This window comes from Salvia hispanica, chromosome 2 (assembly GCF_023119035.1).
Source record: "Salvia hispanica cultivar TCC Black 2014 chromosome 2, UniMelb_Shisp_WGS_1.0, whole genome shotgun sequence".
NCBI classification, from domain to species: Eukaryota; Viridiplantae; Streptophyta; class Magnoliopsida; order Lamiales; family Lamiaceae; genus Salvia; species Salvia hispanica.
In genome coordinates this window covers 31,484,508-31,501,475 of record NC_062966.1, presented here as the reverse complement: position 1 = coordinate 31,501,475, position 16,968 = coordinate 31,484,508, and the positions used below count along the sequence as shown (strand labels likewise).

General features: G+C 38.0%; 4 protein-coding genes across 5 annotated transcripts; 1 reads left to right on the top strand and 3 right to left on the bottom strand.

The window, feature by feature from the left end:
• Nucleotides 1–5: 5 nt before the first annotated feature.
• Nucleotides 6–4,166, bottom strand: LOC125208287 (actin-related protein 3-like). The gene is made up of 9 exons (XM_048107866.1): nt 3,686–4,166; nt 2,968–3,433; nt 2,190–2,336; nt 1,777–1,869; nt 1,476–1,595; nt 1,141–1,251; nt 927–1,052; nt 733–831; nt 6–479 (listed from the first exon to the last, which is right to left on the bottom strand). The coding sequence occupies exons 1-9, from the start codon at nt 3,733–3,735 to the stop codon at nt 399–401; spliced, it is 1,293 nt and encodes a 430-aa protein (XP_047963823.1). The 5' UTR covers nt 3,736–4,166; the 3' UTR covers nt 6–398.
• Nucleotides 4,167–4,550: 384 nt separating this feature from the next.
• On the bottom strand, nt 4,551–6,886 carry LOC125207626 (vignain-like). 2 transcript variants are annotated; one of them, XM_048107046.1, is made up of 5 exons: nt 6,099–6,886; nt 5,549–5,937; nt 5,247–5,479; nt 5,018–5,158; nt 4,551–4,937 (listed from the first exon to the last, which is right to left on the bottom strand). In XM_048107046.1, the coding sequence occupies exons 1-5, from the start codon at nt 6,113–6,115 to the stop codon at nt 4,674–4,676; spliced, it is 1,044 nt and encodes a 347-aa protein (XP_047963003.1). In that variant the 5' UTR covers nt 6,116–6,886; the 3' UTR covers nt 4,551–4,673. The 2 variants fall into 2 exon arrangements, with proteins under 2 accessions (XP_047963003.1, XP_047963001.1); XM_048107044.1 differs by having other exon boundaries at nt 5,549–6,886.
• A 139-nt stretch (nt 6,887–7,025) lies between these two features.
• LOC125207627 lies at nt 7,026–8,142 on the bottom strand. Its single transcript, XM_048107047.1, has 2 exons — nt 7,957–8,142; nt 7,026–7,265 (listed from the first exon to the last, which is right to left on the bottom strand). Exons 1-2 carry the CDS (start codon nt 8,059–8,061, stop codon nt 7,179–7,181), a joined length of 192 nt encoding a protein of 63 aa, XP_047963004.1. The 5' UTR covers nt 8,062–8,142; the 3' UTR covers nt 7,026–7,178.
• Nucleotides 8,143–9,157: 1,015 nt separating this feature from the next.
• On the top strand, nt 9,158–13,402 carry LOC125206802 (ABC transporter B family member 15-like). The gene is made up of 6 exons (XM_048106024.1): nt 9,158–9,331; nt 9,414–9,468; nt 9,546–9,730; nt 9,805–10,262; nt 10,349–12,832; nt 12,987–13,402. Exons 1-6 carry the CDS (start codon nt 9,158–9,160, stop codon nt 13,363–13,365), a joined length of 3,735 nt encoding a protein of 1,244 aa, XP_047961981.1. The 3' UTR covers nt 13,366–13,402.
• The last annotated feature ends 3,566 nt before the right edge of the window (nt 13,403–16,968 follow it).

The following is a 16,968-nucleotide window of genomic DNA, read 5'->3' as shown; positions in this document are numbered from 1 at the left end:
AGATATGTGTATCCTATTTGAATTTGAGGTTTAATATTCTATATTCAATGTGCACAACATATTTTGGAAATAAGTTACAAGGTTTGATGAAAATGTACAAGGACATATCTATGGCCACGAAAATTCAGCTAATGTAAAGAAATTCATCAACTCCAGAGATGGTATATTCATCTTTCTAACCAGCATGATGCAGAGGTGAGACGAACGGGTCGTCTTCATCGAGATTTTCCTTTCGAAATCATAAAAGAAACTGCATTGGGCTGCTGCAATCTGATGGTCAGTAAGGAACACATGAAATGGTGCTGACGCTGGTGGCTTTGTGATTTTGATTTTGACCCGAAAAATTGTCTTCTTCACAGCTACAAGAATCTAGTTTGATTGATCTTCATGTATATGAATCAATACATTCCCTTGAAAACTGGGTTTGTGCGGCATATGCTTGCTCCACATTCCTCATACTCGGCCTTCGTATGGCAAGCCTGTGTGAGGGGAAGATATTAAGGTTTAGAATTTAGGATTGACAGAGAAAGAGACAAGAAGTCTACAAGACAGTAATCTAACATCATAGCTGTCGAATTTATAGAGATCAAAGTCATCAACTGGCAGCAGTTCTTGAATTCTACTCTGAGCTAACTAAATTGAAGCCTTTATTGAGATAGTAATGATGATGCCACATATTTTTGGGTATAGTGATCTTAAGCTTTGAGAGGATATGTAGGTAGTAAAACTTACCGTGAAAAACTCAGGAGTGGATGCAAGTACCGAGCCTCCAAACCAAACTGCATATCTCTGGATTGGGTGGCTAACAACATTTACTTCCACAGGTTGCGACTGTAAGAAAAAGTTTGTGGCACTCAACTTCAGCAAAATAGCGCATCACAAAATATCGTCAACAATCAAGTTAGGAAAAGAGCTAATGCTGTTACCTTTATTTCACCAGCTAGCCTAGCATCAGATGCAAGAACTCGGGCATCAACAATCTTCTTTATATCCCTTTGTAGCCTCCGGTTGAAGTCCTTGAACATGGTTGATCCTCCAGATAATACGATGTTCTACAATATTGCAGATCAGCTCTAGTAAACTGAAAAAGGCAACCTAAGGATGGAAGTTTAGAGCTATTTAACTAGTTTATAGTAGTACCTTATACAATGCCCGTCTTGTATCTATTGGCGCTGACTGAATACATTTATCGATGACATCAGGCAGAGGGGTGGTAAAATCAGTAGTGTAGATTTCAGGGTTAAAGAAGACCTGAACACGAACCACAGAACATAAGTTTCTGTGTTATTACCATTGGATATATTCTATACCATTAACACGTGGAAATAACAATACAAAGAGGTGAAAAAACGCTCATTATAGAATTTTGGGAATTACTATGTAAGATGATAGATAGTTTACAGGGGATAAAAAGAATAGTACAAATAGTGCTGCTCGGATAAAACACACACATAAAAAGAGTAAACGAAGCAAACCTCAGGACCGAGGAACCTTTCGTAGCCTATATCACAAGAATACGGAGCCCCAGTCTTCGGCTTGGTACCCCTCCACTGCTTGATGTATTTTGCAGGCTCTCTGTCATGCTTATTGAACTCCTGGCTTGTCAAAGAAAACAGATAATACAAATTATTACGATCTATGTAACAGAAAATATCGAACTTTTTTCAAATTATGCCTTGGTATTTAAGAGATTGACTGCATCTACTTTCTTGAGCTTTTTGAGAGATTATAAACAACAGATCCTTAATTAAGAAGTTGGTATTCTTTAGACCATACCTTGACAATGTCCGAACAAGTGTAACAATACATTTCCTTCACTCTCCGGGCTACATCAAAGGAGTCTTCAGGTGGAACATGCTCCCCCCTTTCCTAAACGGAGTAAATGGAGAATCTGAGAAATAATAGTTGGCTACTACTAGTCTGAGCAAAGTTTATCTTAATTAAGAATACTGCAACCCCCCCTTATAAAAAGAACACCACAACCAACATCATCTCACAAGAACGACAAAGAAAAAATATTGTTTGATTTCACGAACTAAACCATATACTTCTCATCATATTCTACGAACCCTCTTCAATGATGTACAATCCAAATCGACAAATTTCCGAGTCCAGCATGGAAATACATGTATTTCAACTATTTGCAAACGATTGACCAATTGTAAATACAAAGCAGTGTAGAATCATACTTTCATGAGCTGCTGGATGAACCGAGTTACATCTTTCCCTGCAATTGGAATGGACTTAATGCTGCTCCCGATAACATAACCATCTGCAACAGGCACCACATGAGTAGCCCCATCTCCCACGTCCACTACAACTCCTGTCATTTCACACTAAGCGAAGTATTGAAAAGTAAGAAAAACAAGAAATCACGAACAACTACTCGGTTGTGTGGTAATAATGTTCATCCTATTGTCTACATGGCTCGTCTTGCTTTATCAGTGGACAGTCAAAATGACATTAGTTGTTACTAACTATTCAATCTCAAATAAGTAGGTTACATATGTGGAGTCAATCTGTAAAAGAAAAAAAGAAGAACACCAATCTTCCCAAATTGATGATTGAATATTACTGTTAGGCAATCATTTTCCCCCTTTACTGGAACTATCCTCAGATCGCATATGTCACTGAATCAATGACTCATATTGATAACTTAAAGATATAAACTTTCTGCACATGTTCAGCCATTACACAGACCAGTGATATCCTCAATTAACGAAGATTTGAAATCAATAGATGCATCTAGCTTAACTCAACCATAGACTAATTCATCTCACACAAAACTTCACTGAAAATCACGGAAAAAATTTGCACAATTTCAACTCCCATTGTTGAAAATATTAACATGCTAGCTCAATGTTAAATAAGTTACTATTATTTCTAAACAATCAATCCCTAAATTTCGAGAAAAAAACAAAAGCATTCCAATTCCGTTATTCCAAGACTGCTAGAGTTAGCACCAACCTTGGATGTGGTGTATCCAGCAGCCAAAGCAAGCACTGGCTGAACCGCGATATAGAGCCCTGGAATATTAAATGTCTCGAACATGATCTCTCCGGTGTACTCCCGACTCTCCGGTGCAGTCAAGGCGCTCTCCGTCAAACAAAAATAGTGATCCTCTGGATCGCACCGTAGATAGTTGAATATACAGTGCTGCCAGAACCTCTCCATTGAATCCCAATCATCCACCTTGCCTTGCTTAATTGGATAGCTCAAATTGTAAGTGCTGCTAGATTTAGATCTAGACAACGCTTCTTCGCCTATATAGAAATCCAGATCCGCCATCACCCCTGCATTGTGCTGTCCTATCCAATTGCTGTTTTTGGTCGAATTCAGCCGCGGCTGGTTCAAGAACGAGTTGTTTGACGCAACAACAGTCGGAACTATAAAGCACGGCTCCACATTTCCAGCAAATCCCATTTTTGTATACCTAAATCCGATCAAAACACAGCATTCTTTTACAGATCGAAAACAACGAGCTTAAAAATTGATTCATTGAATATTCAGCGAAGTCAACACAACTGGACTCATTGACGCATTTCAACAAACAGATTCGCCTCAATTTCAAAAAGGGGGAAAGACCATTGAACAAAGCTGGACTCATCATTGACGCATTTCATCAAACAGATTCACAGGAATCTCAATAGGGTAAATCAAATACTAATTGAATCCATCAACTTACCCGGTGCCATTGTCGATTACCACAGCAGGGCGGGAGGCGCCGGAATCCATTAGAGTAAACACTCCAGCTGCTTAAAAATTGCGATAGTTTTAAGGAGAAAAACGATCATAGTCTTTGGAATACGTCAACAGAGTTTGGTGGGAATGAGCTTGACTTCTCAACTCCGGGTTGGTGAAGCAACAAACAAATCTAGTAGATGAAGAAATAGTCGCGAAATTCATCACCCAGACAAAAAAACAGTCGGCTTGCAGCTGGTTTGAACTCTTATTGAAAAAAAATTGAAAAAAAACAAGAGGTACAAAATTTTATTCTATTTTTTCCTAATTCGAGCAATCAAACGAGTAACGGTTGGAATCTGGATTCTGAATTAAATGCTGTTGCTCGATTTTGGTTGGTGAAAAGGGTTCTCATTGATTTGGTAGGCCATATTTATTTTCTTCATTTTCTTTACATGAAAGCAAAATTGTAGTTGTTGAATTGAGTAATGACAATAGTGGACCTGGTGTTCGTGTTCATCAAAAAAAAAAAACTGGAAGTGCAAAATATTCTAGTAATGATATTTGTAATATATTTGATGATACATTTAATATATTTGAGTTTTAGCACGTTTATTATATAGTATTCCTATATTTTACAAATAATAGAGATTAAATAGATAATTGAGCGTACAAAATTTACTACTCATATTTATAACATATTTGATGATACGTATAAGAATATTTAATCATGGGTTCTATTTAATCTCTATTATTGTTCATTTGTAAAATATAAGAATATTTAATCATGAGTTATAAAAATATTTAATCATGGTTATTTTTTTAATATTTAATCATGGGTTCTTTATATAATAAAGGTGCTCAAACTATAACTTAAATCAATTCATATTATTAGTAGTACTAAGAAATAAAGTACTCTACTGCATTTCAGATACTTCCCCATACAACAAGCATTTGAATGACGCCTAATGCAATGCAACTTTCCCCAAGTATCAAAGCTCATCCTTTGGTGGCGACGCTGGTGGTTGCGGATTATCCGACGATAACTTGATAGGATACGAGGCATCCATCGCGATTCCACACAATCCTTCTCTTTCTCCAACACCGCGTTGCATCCTAATATACCCTTGCTCACCCCACTCAGGTCCCCACGAGTTCTTCACTATCCAATATTTAGTCCCATCCAGCGCGGATCCATAACCAACAACCGCTACCCCATGGTTCAGCTCCGTGCCACATTCGCCCGTAAACACTCCCTATAATCAACAAAATGATTTATAAATCTGAAAACACGATTTTACTGATCTATCATAAAATTTTGAAATGTTAACTGCACCTCGGAGTAAAACTGGAAATTAGAACCACCAGCATCTATAGCAACAGATACAGGTTGATTTGCAACGGCTTTCATCAACGCATCCTCATCGTTTTCTGGCACGTTCTCGTAGCCGTCAATTGTAACAGCCGGTGCATTCATCTGCAACACAATATTGCTAGTCATATAAAGAAACACAATATTATAATAAGTCAGATAAAGAGAGAGAGGTTAAAATATATATGCTGACTTTGGTTGCATCACAATTCCCATCGGTGGCTGTGTAGGGATAGATGCTCTCCGTTGCTAGGCCACCTTGTTTCTTGATAAACTCAAATGCATGTTCCATCAATCCTCCATTGCAACCTTCGTTATCTTGCTCACAATCAACCAATTCTTGCTCAGACAAAGACACCAACTCCCCACTTTTGATCTTGTTGATGCCCTCAACTCCCACCACAGTTGAGAAAGCCCAACAACTACCTACAAAAAACAAGATTTAAAATAAATACACACAAAAAAAATATATATGATCAAGAAAAGGCCTCCTACCACAGCTGCCTTGATTCTTGACTCCAGTGACAGCACCCTGAGCCCTCCAATCAACCGAGGCGGGCAGATCCCTGGCCTCCTCGTGCATGAACCCGGTGCTGGCCCTGGCACCGCGCAGCATGCGGTGGTGCCTGATCTTCGAGGTGTACGAGGCTCTGAACTCGTGGTTGGTCATGTCAGCATACTTGTTGAGCCTCAGCTTGTAAGGCTTGTCCATCTTGTTCACGGCGTGGATGTGGTGCACATTGGCCTTGAACACATTGAATCGCCTCTGTTTCTCTGCTAGATCGCGGGAGACGGTGTGGTGGCTCCTCCATCTCTTGTACAAGTCCCACAGGCTCTCATCCGAGCTTAGGTCCTTCTCTGTGAAGTCTATGCTCACTGTGAGACTGAAAACTGAGGCAATGAGAATAGAAAGAAAGAGAAACTTTGCTATCACCATGATTTGAAATCTAGAAACTGAATTTGTTGAAATTGGATGCATGAATTCACTATTTATGGAGCTTTGATAAAGTTAGTAATCTCACAACTTTGATGACTACATACAGACCTGGAGCCCTTTTTCATCTTTTTTAGGATAAAGTTGAGGAAAAAAAGTGGCTATTTTTGGAGGAGAGTTATGATATGGCTGCTTAGCATGAAAATCATGCTGTGTTTGTTTAGCTTCTTCTGCAAAAACGTGACGATTTATGTCATAAAACTGTTTGAAATCTCATCAATTTTCTATTCTGTGCAAAAATCCAACCTTTTCAAGAAACAGAAAGTGGAAAGCAGGCTATTTTAATTTGTAACTGCACTTCCCATTCTGATTTGTTAGCTTCTAATTCCCTATCTCCTAGATAATTGCTGTATTGTATTACAAGATTCTTGCAGCTGCTGAATGCAATAAAAACGAAAAATAAAAAGGAAACATAAACACTCTTCAATAGATGATTATGATTGATTCAGCATACTTAATTAGCTTTGTTTGGTATTGTTAATGCTAGTTAGGAAAATTTTATACAACTATATAAAGGATTATCAGAATCAAAAATATACAAGGAGATTAATCACATACAGAGATTTATTTCATCAAGATATAATAAAGCCCTGTCATGTGACAAAATACAATATTAACATCAATGGTTCATTTTGAACAGAGAAACTGTTTGAATGGCATGAAACTATGAATATGAACATAAACCATTGGGCATTGGCTACAGAGCATATGATCTATTGCTCCCAACGCAGAAAACTCATATTAACAACAGTGAAACTGTCAATGGTAATAAGGCCTATTCAGGAAGAAGCATTCAGATCCCAAAGTTCAAAAACAACACAGGCATTCTACACAAAATATACCAGAGAGTTACCAAGCAAGACGAAGAAGTCTGGAATAACGAAGATCAATGGTTTCACACCACAGTGTTGATCAATCAAGAGTTTTACAAAACATATCATATAGTAGAAAATAAAAGGACCTGCTGAGAATGATAGATTGGAAGCACAAAAACTGTAAAGCCAATCAATATTCATAGTGAATCGTCAAATCAGCATGTATGGTACAAGATCCACACTTTATCTGAATACAGTCGAGCATTATTGCCAGAATTTAAAAATGACAACAAAAAGATAGACCATGATCGCAAGATTAGACGCTAGCATCCTTCTCTCTCTGTTGCTTATATAGCTCTGCTTTCATTCTCCTTATCTCAGCTTCATTCTCCATTCTCTCTTTCTGCAGTTAACAGCAACATCAAGAGAGAAATTGTGAGTCAACATTTTTGCAGTGAATCAATCAAAGATCATGCAATTGTTAACACATACAATTCGCAGAGAATCAATTGGTGACCAATATAATGCAATGTTAAGACATTAAAGGTTCAGGCCCAGAGCTCAACCATAATCCATATAAACGACGACGTTTGACTCTGATGCTAAATATCAGAAGACAGCATTCACCAAGTAAAACCATAACTAAGGTACTACAATTCTATTAATTACATTTCCCAAGCTCAAACTCCGGCTTCCAGACATTAAATGAGTAATTTCAAGGAACCCTAAAAGTTAGGTTTTGCGAATAACGAATTCAGTAAAAACATTATTCTCCTGAAGCAGGAGACACATATTTAAGAGAAGAAATCAAGATCCAAAAGGAAAATTTCTCAATTCCTGTTCAAAGATTTCTCTACTCAAGGAGCTGAACGAGTGAAAAGTAATCTGATCCAAATCGAAAACGCCCAATTGAATAAACCCTAAATCTCCAAAAATCGCCAAATTCCGATTTCGAACAACATTACTCATTTTTCAGCCCTATATGGAACGAAATCACCCGATTCAAAAACCGCAGATCCCGAAAGAACACATTAAAATCATCAATCAGAAAACAAGCGAGCGCTCATAAGAACCAGAGGGTGCGAAAGAAATACCTTCTCATCCTGGTGAAGAGCGATCCAGACATGGACCTTGTCCATTGTTTCCCAGAAAAGGAATGCTCCGAATGACATAGCGAAGAACGTCCCAACTTTCACCATCTTCGAAAAATTGCAGCAAAATCGACGATTTTCCGAGAAGCTGAGTTCACACTACCTGTTAATTTTGGCCATTGTAAGGTGAAAGAGTCATAGTATGCGGCATGTCAACCCAAAACGACATCGTTTTCATGCATAATATAAAACGACGGCGTTCAAGCAATTACATTGAAATTTAATTTAATCGTTGAAAAAAATTTGCAAAAATAACCTAATAAATTTCGAAACCTTATAAACAAATAATTAAGCAACGGAAAAAGCTCAAAAACAACTTCCAAATAATACATTGTTGATCGCTTCGACGTGACTTCTAAAGTATTCTAGTTTTCATTTTGCCATTTTGGTATATAACTTTATATATACTCGAAGAATATAGAATTGCAAAGAATGCATTTGTTTTTTTAACTTGTATAAAATGCCTTTTAGTATTCGGTTTTATGTGAAATGACTTCACATTTTCCCAAAATTGTTACATACAATGACAAGCCAGTAAAATAAAAGAAGTTGAGTGTGACAAACGCAAAAAGATTTAAGTTTAGATATTAAATTGATGGGGAAATAATTTCCTTTGGAGAAAATTTGTCGTTCTCAGGTAAACTAAGTACTCCAGTATTTGATTTTTCTCAAATATACATATCTACACAAATAAAAGAAGAAACTATAATGTTTGTAACTTTGTTGTGACAACTTATGTGAAAGTTATGGTTCTTTACAGTTGGACTAAATCTGATTATTAGAATAGGTTTATAAATAAGATTCTCATAGACTAATATGGGCTAATTCTGCTTCTTCTTTTTTGGCTGAGTGTGTATACATCATAAAAAGTTAAAATGTTTACTAAAATTTTAAGATAGGATTTCGATACATCTGCAGTCATTTGTTTGTTCATATTCTATTTATTCTGGTAGATGCTACCTATGATGACTTCAATCATCTGTCTTCATCTTAATCCTGCAATCTAGCCAAAGCCTTGTGCCTGCATATGATAATGATATGATGTCTCCACTTTCATTATTTATACCAAAATCTAGAGAGAGAAGATGTGATCATTACATGTATATATCAAACATTTTCACTACTTGCAATCTCAAAAGAAAAAATGAGAGACCTTGTGAGGAGTGCTGATAGTGTTGACAGACTGCTCATGCTTATAGGCACCGTGGCCGCCATTGGAGAAGGCCTGTCGTCTCCTGCCACCATGTACATGTTGAGTGGAGCAATAGACGCGTTTGGCAGCGCGGATCAGTCCATTTCCAATGGCGTAGTGAATAAGGTTTGATCAAAAAAATTGTTTTTGATATGATTTGAATCATGCCTTTAACTTACTTTTTTTAATCTGTTCTTTTCTTGTGCAGTATGCACTTAGGTTGCTTTATGTTGGTGTAGGAATTGCATTTTGTGGTTTGTTAGGTTTGTATCTATAATCTTGGCCTATTTTTTTATAACAAATAGTAGAAATTTGTGAGCAAGATTGAATTTTTATGCAGAGGGGCTTTGCTGGACAAGAACTGCTGAGAGGCAGACATCAAGAATGAGGGTGGAGTATCTGAGATCAGTTCTGAGGCAAGAAGTTGGATTCTTCGACAGCGAAGATGTTTCTTCTAGAACCTTCCAGATAGTCTCAAGCACATCCACAGATGCTCACACCATCCAAGATGTCATAGCCAACAAGGTTGTGAAATTTCTTGATTTCCTCTCTTTGTTTGCCTTTTTTTATGGGAGTCAAATGTATCTCTTCTCTTGCAGATCCCAAATTCTCTCGTGCAGTTCTCCTCACTCGTGTTTGGCGTTGCTGTAGCGTTCTTTCTCTCGTGGAGACTAGCACTAGCCTCTCTCCCATTGGTGATCAGCTTCATCATCCCAGTTTTGGCCTTTGGGAAGGTGATGACTGAGATAGGCATCAAGAGCAAAGATGCATATGGCGAGGCAGGCGACATTGTGGAGCAGGCGGTCTCCAACATACGGACTGTCTACTCGTATGTGGCTGAGGCGAAGACAGTGGACAAGTACAGCAGCGCGCTTCAAGAGAGCACGAAGCTCAGGATCAAGCAAGGACTGATGAAAGGGTACATGATAGGGAGCATGGGGGTGATGTTTGCAACGTGGGCGTTTCAGGCATGGGTCGGGGGCCTCCTCGTCTCAGAAAAGGGCGAAAACGGAGGTCGTGTCTTCATTGCTGGAACCTGCATCATCCTAGGAGGAATGTAAGCTAAGCCCCAAAACATACAAGAAAAAACACATCCCATGTTAAAAAATTAGACCTGATTTGTTATATGTCCATTTTTTTCAGATCCTGCATAACAGCTCTGCCTAATGTGCCATACATCACAGATGCATCGGCTGCTTCAAAGAGGATATTCGAGATGATCAACCGGAACACTGACATAGACGTTGAAGATGAAAGTGGGAAGGTTTTGGCAGCTGTGAAGGGGCAGATTGAGTTCAGACAAGTTCATTTCAGCTATCCATCAAGAAAAGATGAGGCAGTTTTTAAAGGGCTCTGCCTCAAGATTAGGCCTGGCAAGAAAGTTGGCCTTGTGGGGGGAAGTGGCTCCGGGAAGTCGACAGTCGTCTCGTTGCTCGAGAGATTTTACGATCCTACAAAAGGAGACATATTACTTGATGGGCACAGGATCAAGAAATTGCAGCTGAAATGGTATAGGTCTCAATTTGGCCTAGTAAGCCAAGAGCCAGTGTTGTTTGCCACATCCATAAAGGAAAATATTCTGTTTGGGAAAGAAGATGCTTCTCTTGAAGAGATCATAGCTGCGGCTAGGGCCACCAACGCGCACGATTTCATCATCGAGTTCCCTCAGGGATACGACACGCAAGTAGGGCAGCTCGGAGTTCAGCTGTCGGGAGGGCAGAAGCAGAGGATCGCGATAGCACGAGCATTAGTCAGGGACCCGAGGATCCTCTTGCTAGATGAAGCTACAAGCGCGCTTGACTCACATTCCGAGAGCCTCGTACAGGAGGCCATCGAGCAAGCTGCACAGGGCCGGACAACAGTACTAATAGCTCACCGGCTCTCCACAATCCGAGCCGTTGACACAATCATGGTTCTAGAATCAGGGAGGGTGGCAGAATCAGGCAGCCATGACGAGCTGATGGGGATCAACGGCGGGATCTACAGACGAATGATGGATCTCCAGACGTCGTCTATGCACAATGAGGCCACATCACACAAAATTGGTCATTTTTCACATAGCCTGATGAATTCCCAAAGTTTTAGATCTTTCAACGACTCGAGCATACAGGGTAACCCTGCTTCCCCCTTCGCGCCTGCATTGCCCCTAAGCTTGCTCTCGTCCATCCAAAACAGCCCGACCTCCTCATTCAGTGCCCCTTATGGAGGAGATGAAGAGTCAGACTCAGACGGTTCATCTCCTCCAGATCCTTCACTCTGGCAGTTGCTGCATATGAACTCGCCAGAGTGGAGGAGAGCCTTACTAGGCAGCTTAGGAGCAATCGCGTTCGGAGCAGTCCACCCCATAAATGCATACTGCATGGGAGCTCTTGTCTCTGCTTACTTCGAGACTACGCCCTCGAAGATCAAGTCAGAGACGAGGCTCTACTGCTTTGTCTTTTTAGGACTTGGAGTCGCCACCTTCGTCTCGAATATACTCCAGCACCACAACTTCGCAATCATGGGGGAGAGGCTAACGAAGCGCCTCTCCGTAATGGTCCTTGAGAAAATCCTAACATTTGAGATCGCCTGGTTCGAGAAAAACGCGAATTCGAGTGCTGCAGTTTGTGCTAGGCTCTCCACTGAGGCGAACATGGTTCGTTCTCTCGTGGGGGACCGCATGTCCCTGCTCATGCAGGTCTCCACGAACGCCTTCCTTTCCTTCGCCCTCGGCCTAGTAGTCGCGTGGAGACTCGCGGCCGTGCTGATCGCCATCCAGCCCGTGATCATCACCAGCTTCTACTTAAAATCGGCACTGATGAAACAGATGTCGATCAGAGCCCAAGAAGCCCAATACGAAGGAAGCCAACGAGCAAGTGAAGCAGTGATGCTTCACAGAAGCATCACGGCTTTCTCCTCACAGGGAAAGATTCTTTCCCTGTTTGAGGCCACCCTGGCAGGGCCGCGGGCACAGAGCCTGCGCCACTCCTGGATTTCAGGGGCAGGGCTCTGCGCCTCGCAGTTCCTGACAGTGGCCAGCATAGCGTTGGCCTTCTGGTACGGCGGCACACTGATGGCGCGAGGGCAGTTAAGCGCGAAGCAACTCTTCCTCGCCTTCTTCATCCTCATGAGCACCGGCAAGACCATCGCCGATGCTGGCGCCACATCATCGTCCGACACAGCTAAAAGCCGTAGCGCGGTGGTTTCTGTCTTTGCAGTGCTGGCCCGTGAAGGCAAGACTCACAGGGCAGGAGCGAAGGTAGACAAGGTTGAGGGTAAAATAGAATTCGACAACGTCTACTTCTCCTACCCGTCTCGCCCCGCACAGGTGATCTTGCGGGGGCTTTCCCTAAGGATCGAGGCGGGGAAGACGGTGGCGCTAGTTGGAGATAGTGGCTGTGGGAAATCAACCGTCGTCGCGCTGATCGAGAGGTTTTACGATCCGATGAAGGGGACGGTTCTGATTGACGGCCGTGATGTTAGGACATATGATTTGAGAGAGATGAGATTGCAGATTGCGTTGGTGAGCCAAGAACCGGCGCTTTTTGCGGGAACCATCCGTGAAAACATAATCTACGGTAGAGATGGTGCCACGGAGTCCGAAATCGAGCAAGCTGCAACGCTAGCAAATGCTCATGAATTCATAAGGTATATCATTTGTTATTTTTCAAATTTTGAAAAGTGTGAGACCGATAAGAATTTGACTATCTTTCGTGATTTATTTGTTTATTTGGGCATTTTCAAATAAAAGGGCGATACATTTTTTGAAAATCAGTTAATTCAGTTATGTAATTTTTTTCAGTTCAACAAAGGATGGGTACAATACATTTTGTGGGGACAGAGGAATCCAGCTGTCGGGAGGGCAGAAGCAGCGAATAGCGCTGGCTCGCGCCATTTTAAAGAATCCTAAGATCCTTCTTCTTGATGAGGCAACGAGCGCTCTGGACAGCTTGTCGGAAATTCTAGTGCAAGAAGCTCTAGATAAGGTTATGATTGGCCGGACTAGCGTCGTTGTCGCCCACCGCCTCTCGACGATACAGATGGCCGACAACCTTGTATTCATCAAGAACGGGAAGGTCGTGGAAGAAGGAAGTCACTCTGATCTAATTGCCCGTGGAGATGGTGGTTTCTACCATTCTCTAGTTAAGTTGCAACATCTCTCTCTCTCCAAATCCCTTTAGAATTAGAATCCAATAAAATGGAGAATGTGTATGAAAGGATGTGGGAATTAGTTCATTGTATTAGTGATTGTATTGTACTTTTTTGTTCTTTTTTATGGTGTTAGTGATAGTATTGGCAAATCATTATGAATATAAAAACTCAACTACATGTTTTGCGAAAGGATGAGCAAATTAGATATGTTACCTACCCTCCCCTAGAAACATTTCAAGTATTTTAAAAGCTTTTAGTTATGGTCGTATACTACTGTCAAATAAAATCACAGAGCACGAATTGGTGATAGTGAAATCGAATGTTCATATTACATGCTGATGGAATCGTTTATTACTCCCTCCGTCCTACTCAAGATGGCCACATTCTTGAGTGGCACGAGATTTTAGGAACTGTTGTTGGGTGGAATAAAGTAGAGAAGAAAAATGTAGTTGAATATTTTGATGAGAAGAGAGGTGAGACGAGGTTATTTTCAAAATTGGAAAGTTGTCATCTTAATTGAGACAAACAAAAAGGAAATGTGACCATCTTGAATGAGACGGAGAGTAAAAATTTTCATATCACATCACATAATGTTAGGGCCAATGAACAAGGTGTTAAAAATGGGTTGTTTCTTGATTAAGACACGTAAATTACACATTATACAATTATATACCGTACTATATATATAGCTGTCCCATTTGAATTTCAAGAAACATATTCTTGTTTTAGACATTCAGACACAACAATCTGTTTTATATAGTGTTTCAAGGCGGCAGACATATTGACTAAGCCAAAAACTTAGATATCATTGAGGATTGATTCCGTGTAATTATGTCATAATCTTGTCTAAATTGACACTTTCAAGAATAATCACAAGTTTACACTTAACAACCTGTAAGTTAATGGATTAATTGTGCAGTTATTTAATTTATTTCAATAATCTAATATTATTTTATGCGGATATATCAATTTGATGGACAAGTGGGTCACTAATCTTTTGTCATGGAATAATTCATTTACCAATTATCTCATCTCTTCAGAAAAATTCAACAAATTAACCCTCACTCGTCACATTATTACCCTTTTATTTAAAAAACATTTTTTACGTTTCGGGTCATTTTTTATTTGTGAACTCATGTAATTATATAATCCATTATTCATTTTTATTTAAAGCAGCTAGTAGCTACATAGCTATGTTTTTTAGAATGGAGACTGTAACTATATTTTTTATATTCAATTAGGAACAAATTTGAATGGATGGAATTATATTTTGTGCTACAAAATATAAAGACTGATACAAACTCAAAATAGTAATCCATATACCTAATTTCAAGAAAAACTGCACATTCACGACTGACATTAACTAATTAACTCATTGTCGAAATTCATTTTCGATCAAGACGAAGAGTCCCAAATTCTGAGAGAATATTCTATTGTCGATATATGCATATATACCTAATTAGTTAGGAAATCATAGGAAATTGTGCATTGTGTCTATTAATTATAAAAGAAAGTGTAGTATGAAAAAGCTCAACTTGGTTAATAAATTAACGAAGTCGGCGATTTTGATTATTGACTAAGAAATTAAAACCTCAAAATTTTAAAAATAAACCAATCTATGTAAACGCTCAAGCCCAAATGTCGCCCAAAAGCCCTCCTTTTGAATTTTAAAAAATGTGATAAAAAATTGAATTGAATGGAGTAAAATATGAGTCTCTCTTCTAGCTTCACCTTCATTGCATGGGCTACCTAATTTTTAAAAAATTGTACTCCTAAATTCAGTTTTAATTACATTACTAATAACAAATAATGTTGTTAGGATATTAATTGTAATAAAACTTACATCTTTCAGTTTGAAAGGTTGTATAAATTTGTAAACGGCATTGCAATTTACAACTACCTAATTTGTTTTGATAGAGATATAATTATTAGGGATATGAATTGCAAAAAATATCGCATCTTAATTTTATTTTTTTTTGCTAAGTGTGCCGTGGTGGGATTTAACCACAACATGTAATTTGTAAAAAAATGGAGAATCAAGTTGTATGAAGAAATTAATTGGAGAAGAAGAAAATGTATAATCCGAGAAGAAGATGATGAGTTTTTCTTGAATAATGTCGATAAATGCTAATTAATTATGTGTTAGAACAATAGCTCTCTATCTCCCTTGAATATTTATACAAAAGTGGGCATAATTACGAAGAACAAGCCAATCTTTTTTTTTAACAATCCAATTTATTCATTCAAACTATATTTACTAACTAAAATTTTAAAATATATGCTTAGCTATCGTTTTTGGAATGAGAGGGAGTAGTTAAACTTTATTGGACAATACTCAATCAAAGAATGCACAAAATTATATATACTAAATTGGGGAAAAGGTTGAAAATGTCAGTTACAATGCATCAAATCTATATTAACAAGATTGCTAATGGTATTTTTTGTCACGCATGATTAGTTAATATTATCAAGAGAATATCATGCAACTTCACTTCAATTCCTGCTTACAAAAGTTGGATTCTTTAGCTGACAATAGAGGTTTTATTAGAAAAATATATATATTGCATGTCTTGTTGCTTTCTATTAAGAGAGTAATCTTTGATTCTTTTGGATGAAATTTATAAAAATGATGCAAGATCTGAATTCCAATATAATATACTAACAAATCAACATTTTAGCTGACTATAGAGATTTTATTAAAAAAATTACACACTTTTTTCATTAAATATCTTGTTTATTTCAATTAAAAAGAGTAAATGAAATACATAAAAAAAATTACACACTCTGATTCCCATTAACTGTTTCGTAGTTGATCGATATAGGCTCCAAAAATTATTTGACTTTGTAAGGAAAAATGCGATAAAAAATTTAGTGAAAATATGGTCCACTTATCAATAAGTAGTACTCTCTTTGTTCTTTCATAGTTGAGTCATTTTTTCATTTTGAAAAGTTTATTCATAATTGAGTCATTTATATATAGTACTAACTTTTTGTCTTTCTTACTTTACTCTCTTACTTTATTCTCTACTTTATTCACTTTTTACTTTATTCTCTCTACCTTTTTTTTTCTTTTTTATCTATTTATTTAACACATTCAATATTCCTTTCTTAAATTTCGTGTCGAAAAGTTTTGCCTCAATTATGATGGAACGAAGGGAGTAAAAGTAAACAAGACAATCAATAAGGAAATCATGGAAATGGCAAAATGGGACAAATAATGAGAATAAGAGGGAGTAATACACAAAATAAAAATTACTCCATCTGCTTTCTTAAAAATAAGAACTTTTGAAATAATAAGAGTTTTAATCCAAAATTGATAAAGTAAGAAGGAATAAGATAAAAATGGTAAAGTAAGATAGATGAAGTAGTGAAATTAGTTTTAGTGATTTGTAAAGTCTATTTTCTAAATGGAAATTTTCTATTTTGAAGAAACCGACAAAAAAAATTATTTATAAGAAATTAAGGAAGTATTTTTATATGGTTATAATCAAAATTGAAGTGCATATTATTGCATAACTAATATAGTAGTACTAAGTACTAAATATCGGTGTTAGGATCGGATTGATGTTGCATGGGCATGACAGCAAAATTTAATTAATTATAATTGTTAAAACTAATGCTTAATCATTATT

What these genes read in the sequence shown, in the direction of transcription:
- LOC125208287 (XM_048107866.1), bottom strand. Translation starts at nt 3,735, where the DNA reads ATGGATTCCGGCGCCTCCCGCCCTGCTGTGGTAATCGACAATGGCACC. An exon ending in GGCTAGCTGGTGAAATAAAG is followed by an intron (nt 832 to 926) that starts GTAACAGCATTA and finishes TTTTTCTTACAG; the next exon opens with TCGCAACCTGTGGAAGTAAA. An exon ending in CCACTCCTGAGTTTTTCACG is followed by an intron (nt 480 to 732) that starts GTAAGTTTTACT and finishes CCCCTCACACAG; the next exon opens with GCTTGCCATACGAAGGCCGA.
- LOC125207626 (XM_048107044.1), bottom strand. Translation starts at nt 6,032, where the DNA reads ATGCATCCAATTTCAACAAATTCAGTTTCTAGATTTCAAATCATGGTG. An exon ending in CAAGAATCAAGGCAGCTGTG is followed by an intron (nt 5,480 to 5,548) that starts GTAGGAGGCCTT and finishes TGTTTTTTGTAG; the next exon opens with GTAGTTGTTGGGCTTTCTCA. An exon ending in ATTTCCAGTTTTACTCCGAG is followed by an intron (nt 4,938 to 5,017) that starts GTGCAGTTAACA and finishes TGTTGATTATAG; the next exon opens with GGAGTGTTTACGGGCGAATG.
- LOC125207627 (XM_048107047.1), bottom strand. Translation starts at nt 8,061, where the DNA reads ATGGTGAAAGTTGGGACGTTCTTCGCTATGTCATTCGGAGCATTCCTT. An exon ending in CTCTTCACCAGGATGAGAAG is followed by an intron (nt 7,266 to 7,956) that starts GTATTTCTTTCG and finishes TGTTAACTGCAG; the next exon opens with AAAGAGAGAATGGAGAATGA.
- LOC125206802 (XM_048106024.1), top strand. Translation starts at nt 9,158, where the DNA reads ATGAGAGACCTTGTGAGGAGTGCTGATAGTGTTGACAGACTGCTCATG. An exon ending in TGCATCATCCTAGGAGGAAT is followed by an intron (nt 10,263 to 10,348) that starts GTAAGCTAAGCC and finishes CATTTTTTTCAG; the next exon opens with ATCCTGCATAACAGCTCTGC. An exon ending in AATGCTCATGAATTCATAAG is followed by an intron (nt 12,833 to 12,986) that starts GTATATCATTTG and finishes AATTTTTTTCAG; the next exon opens with TTCAACAAAGGATGGGTACA.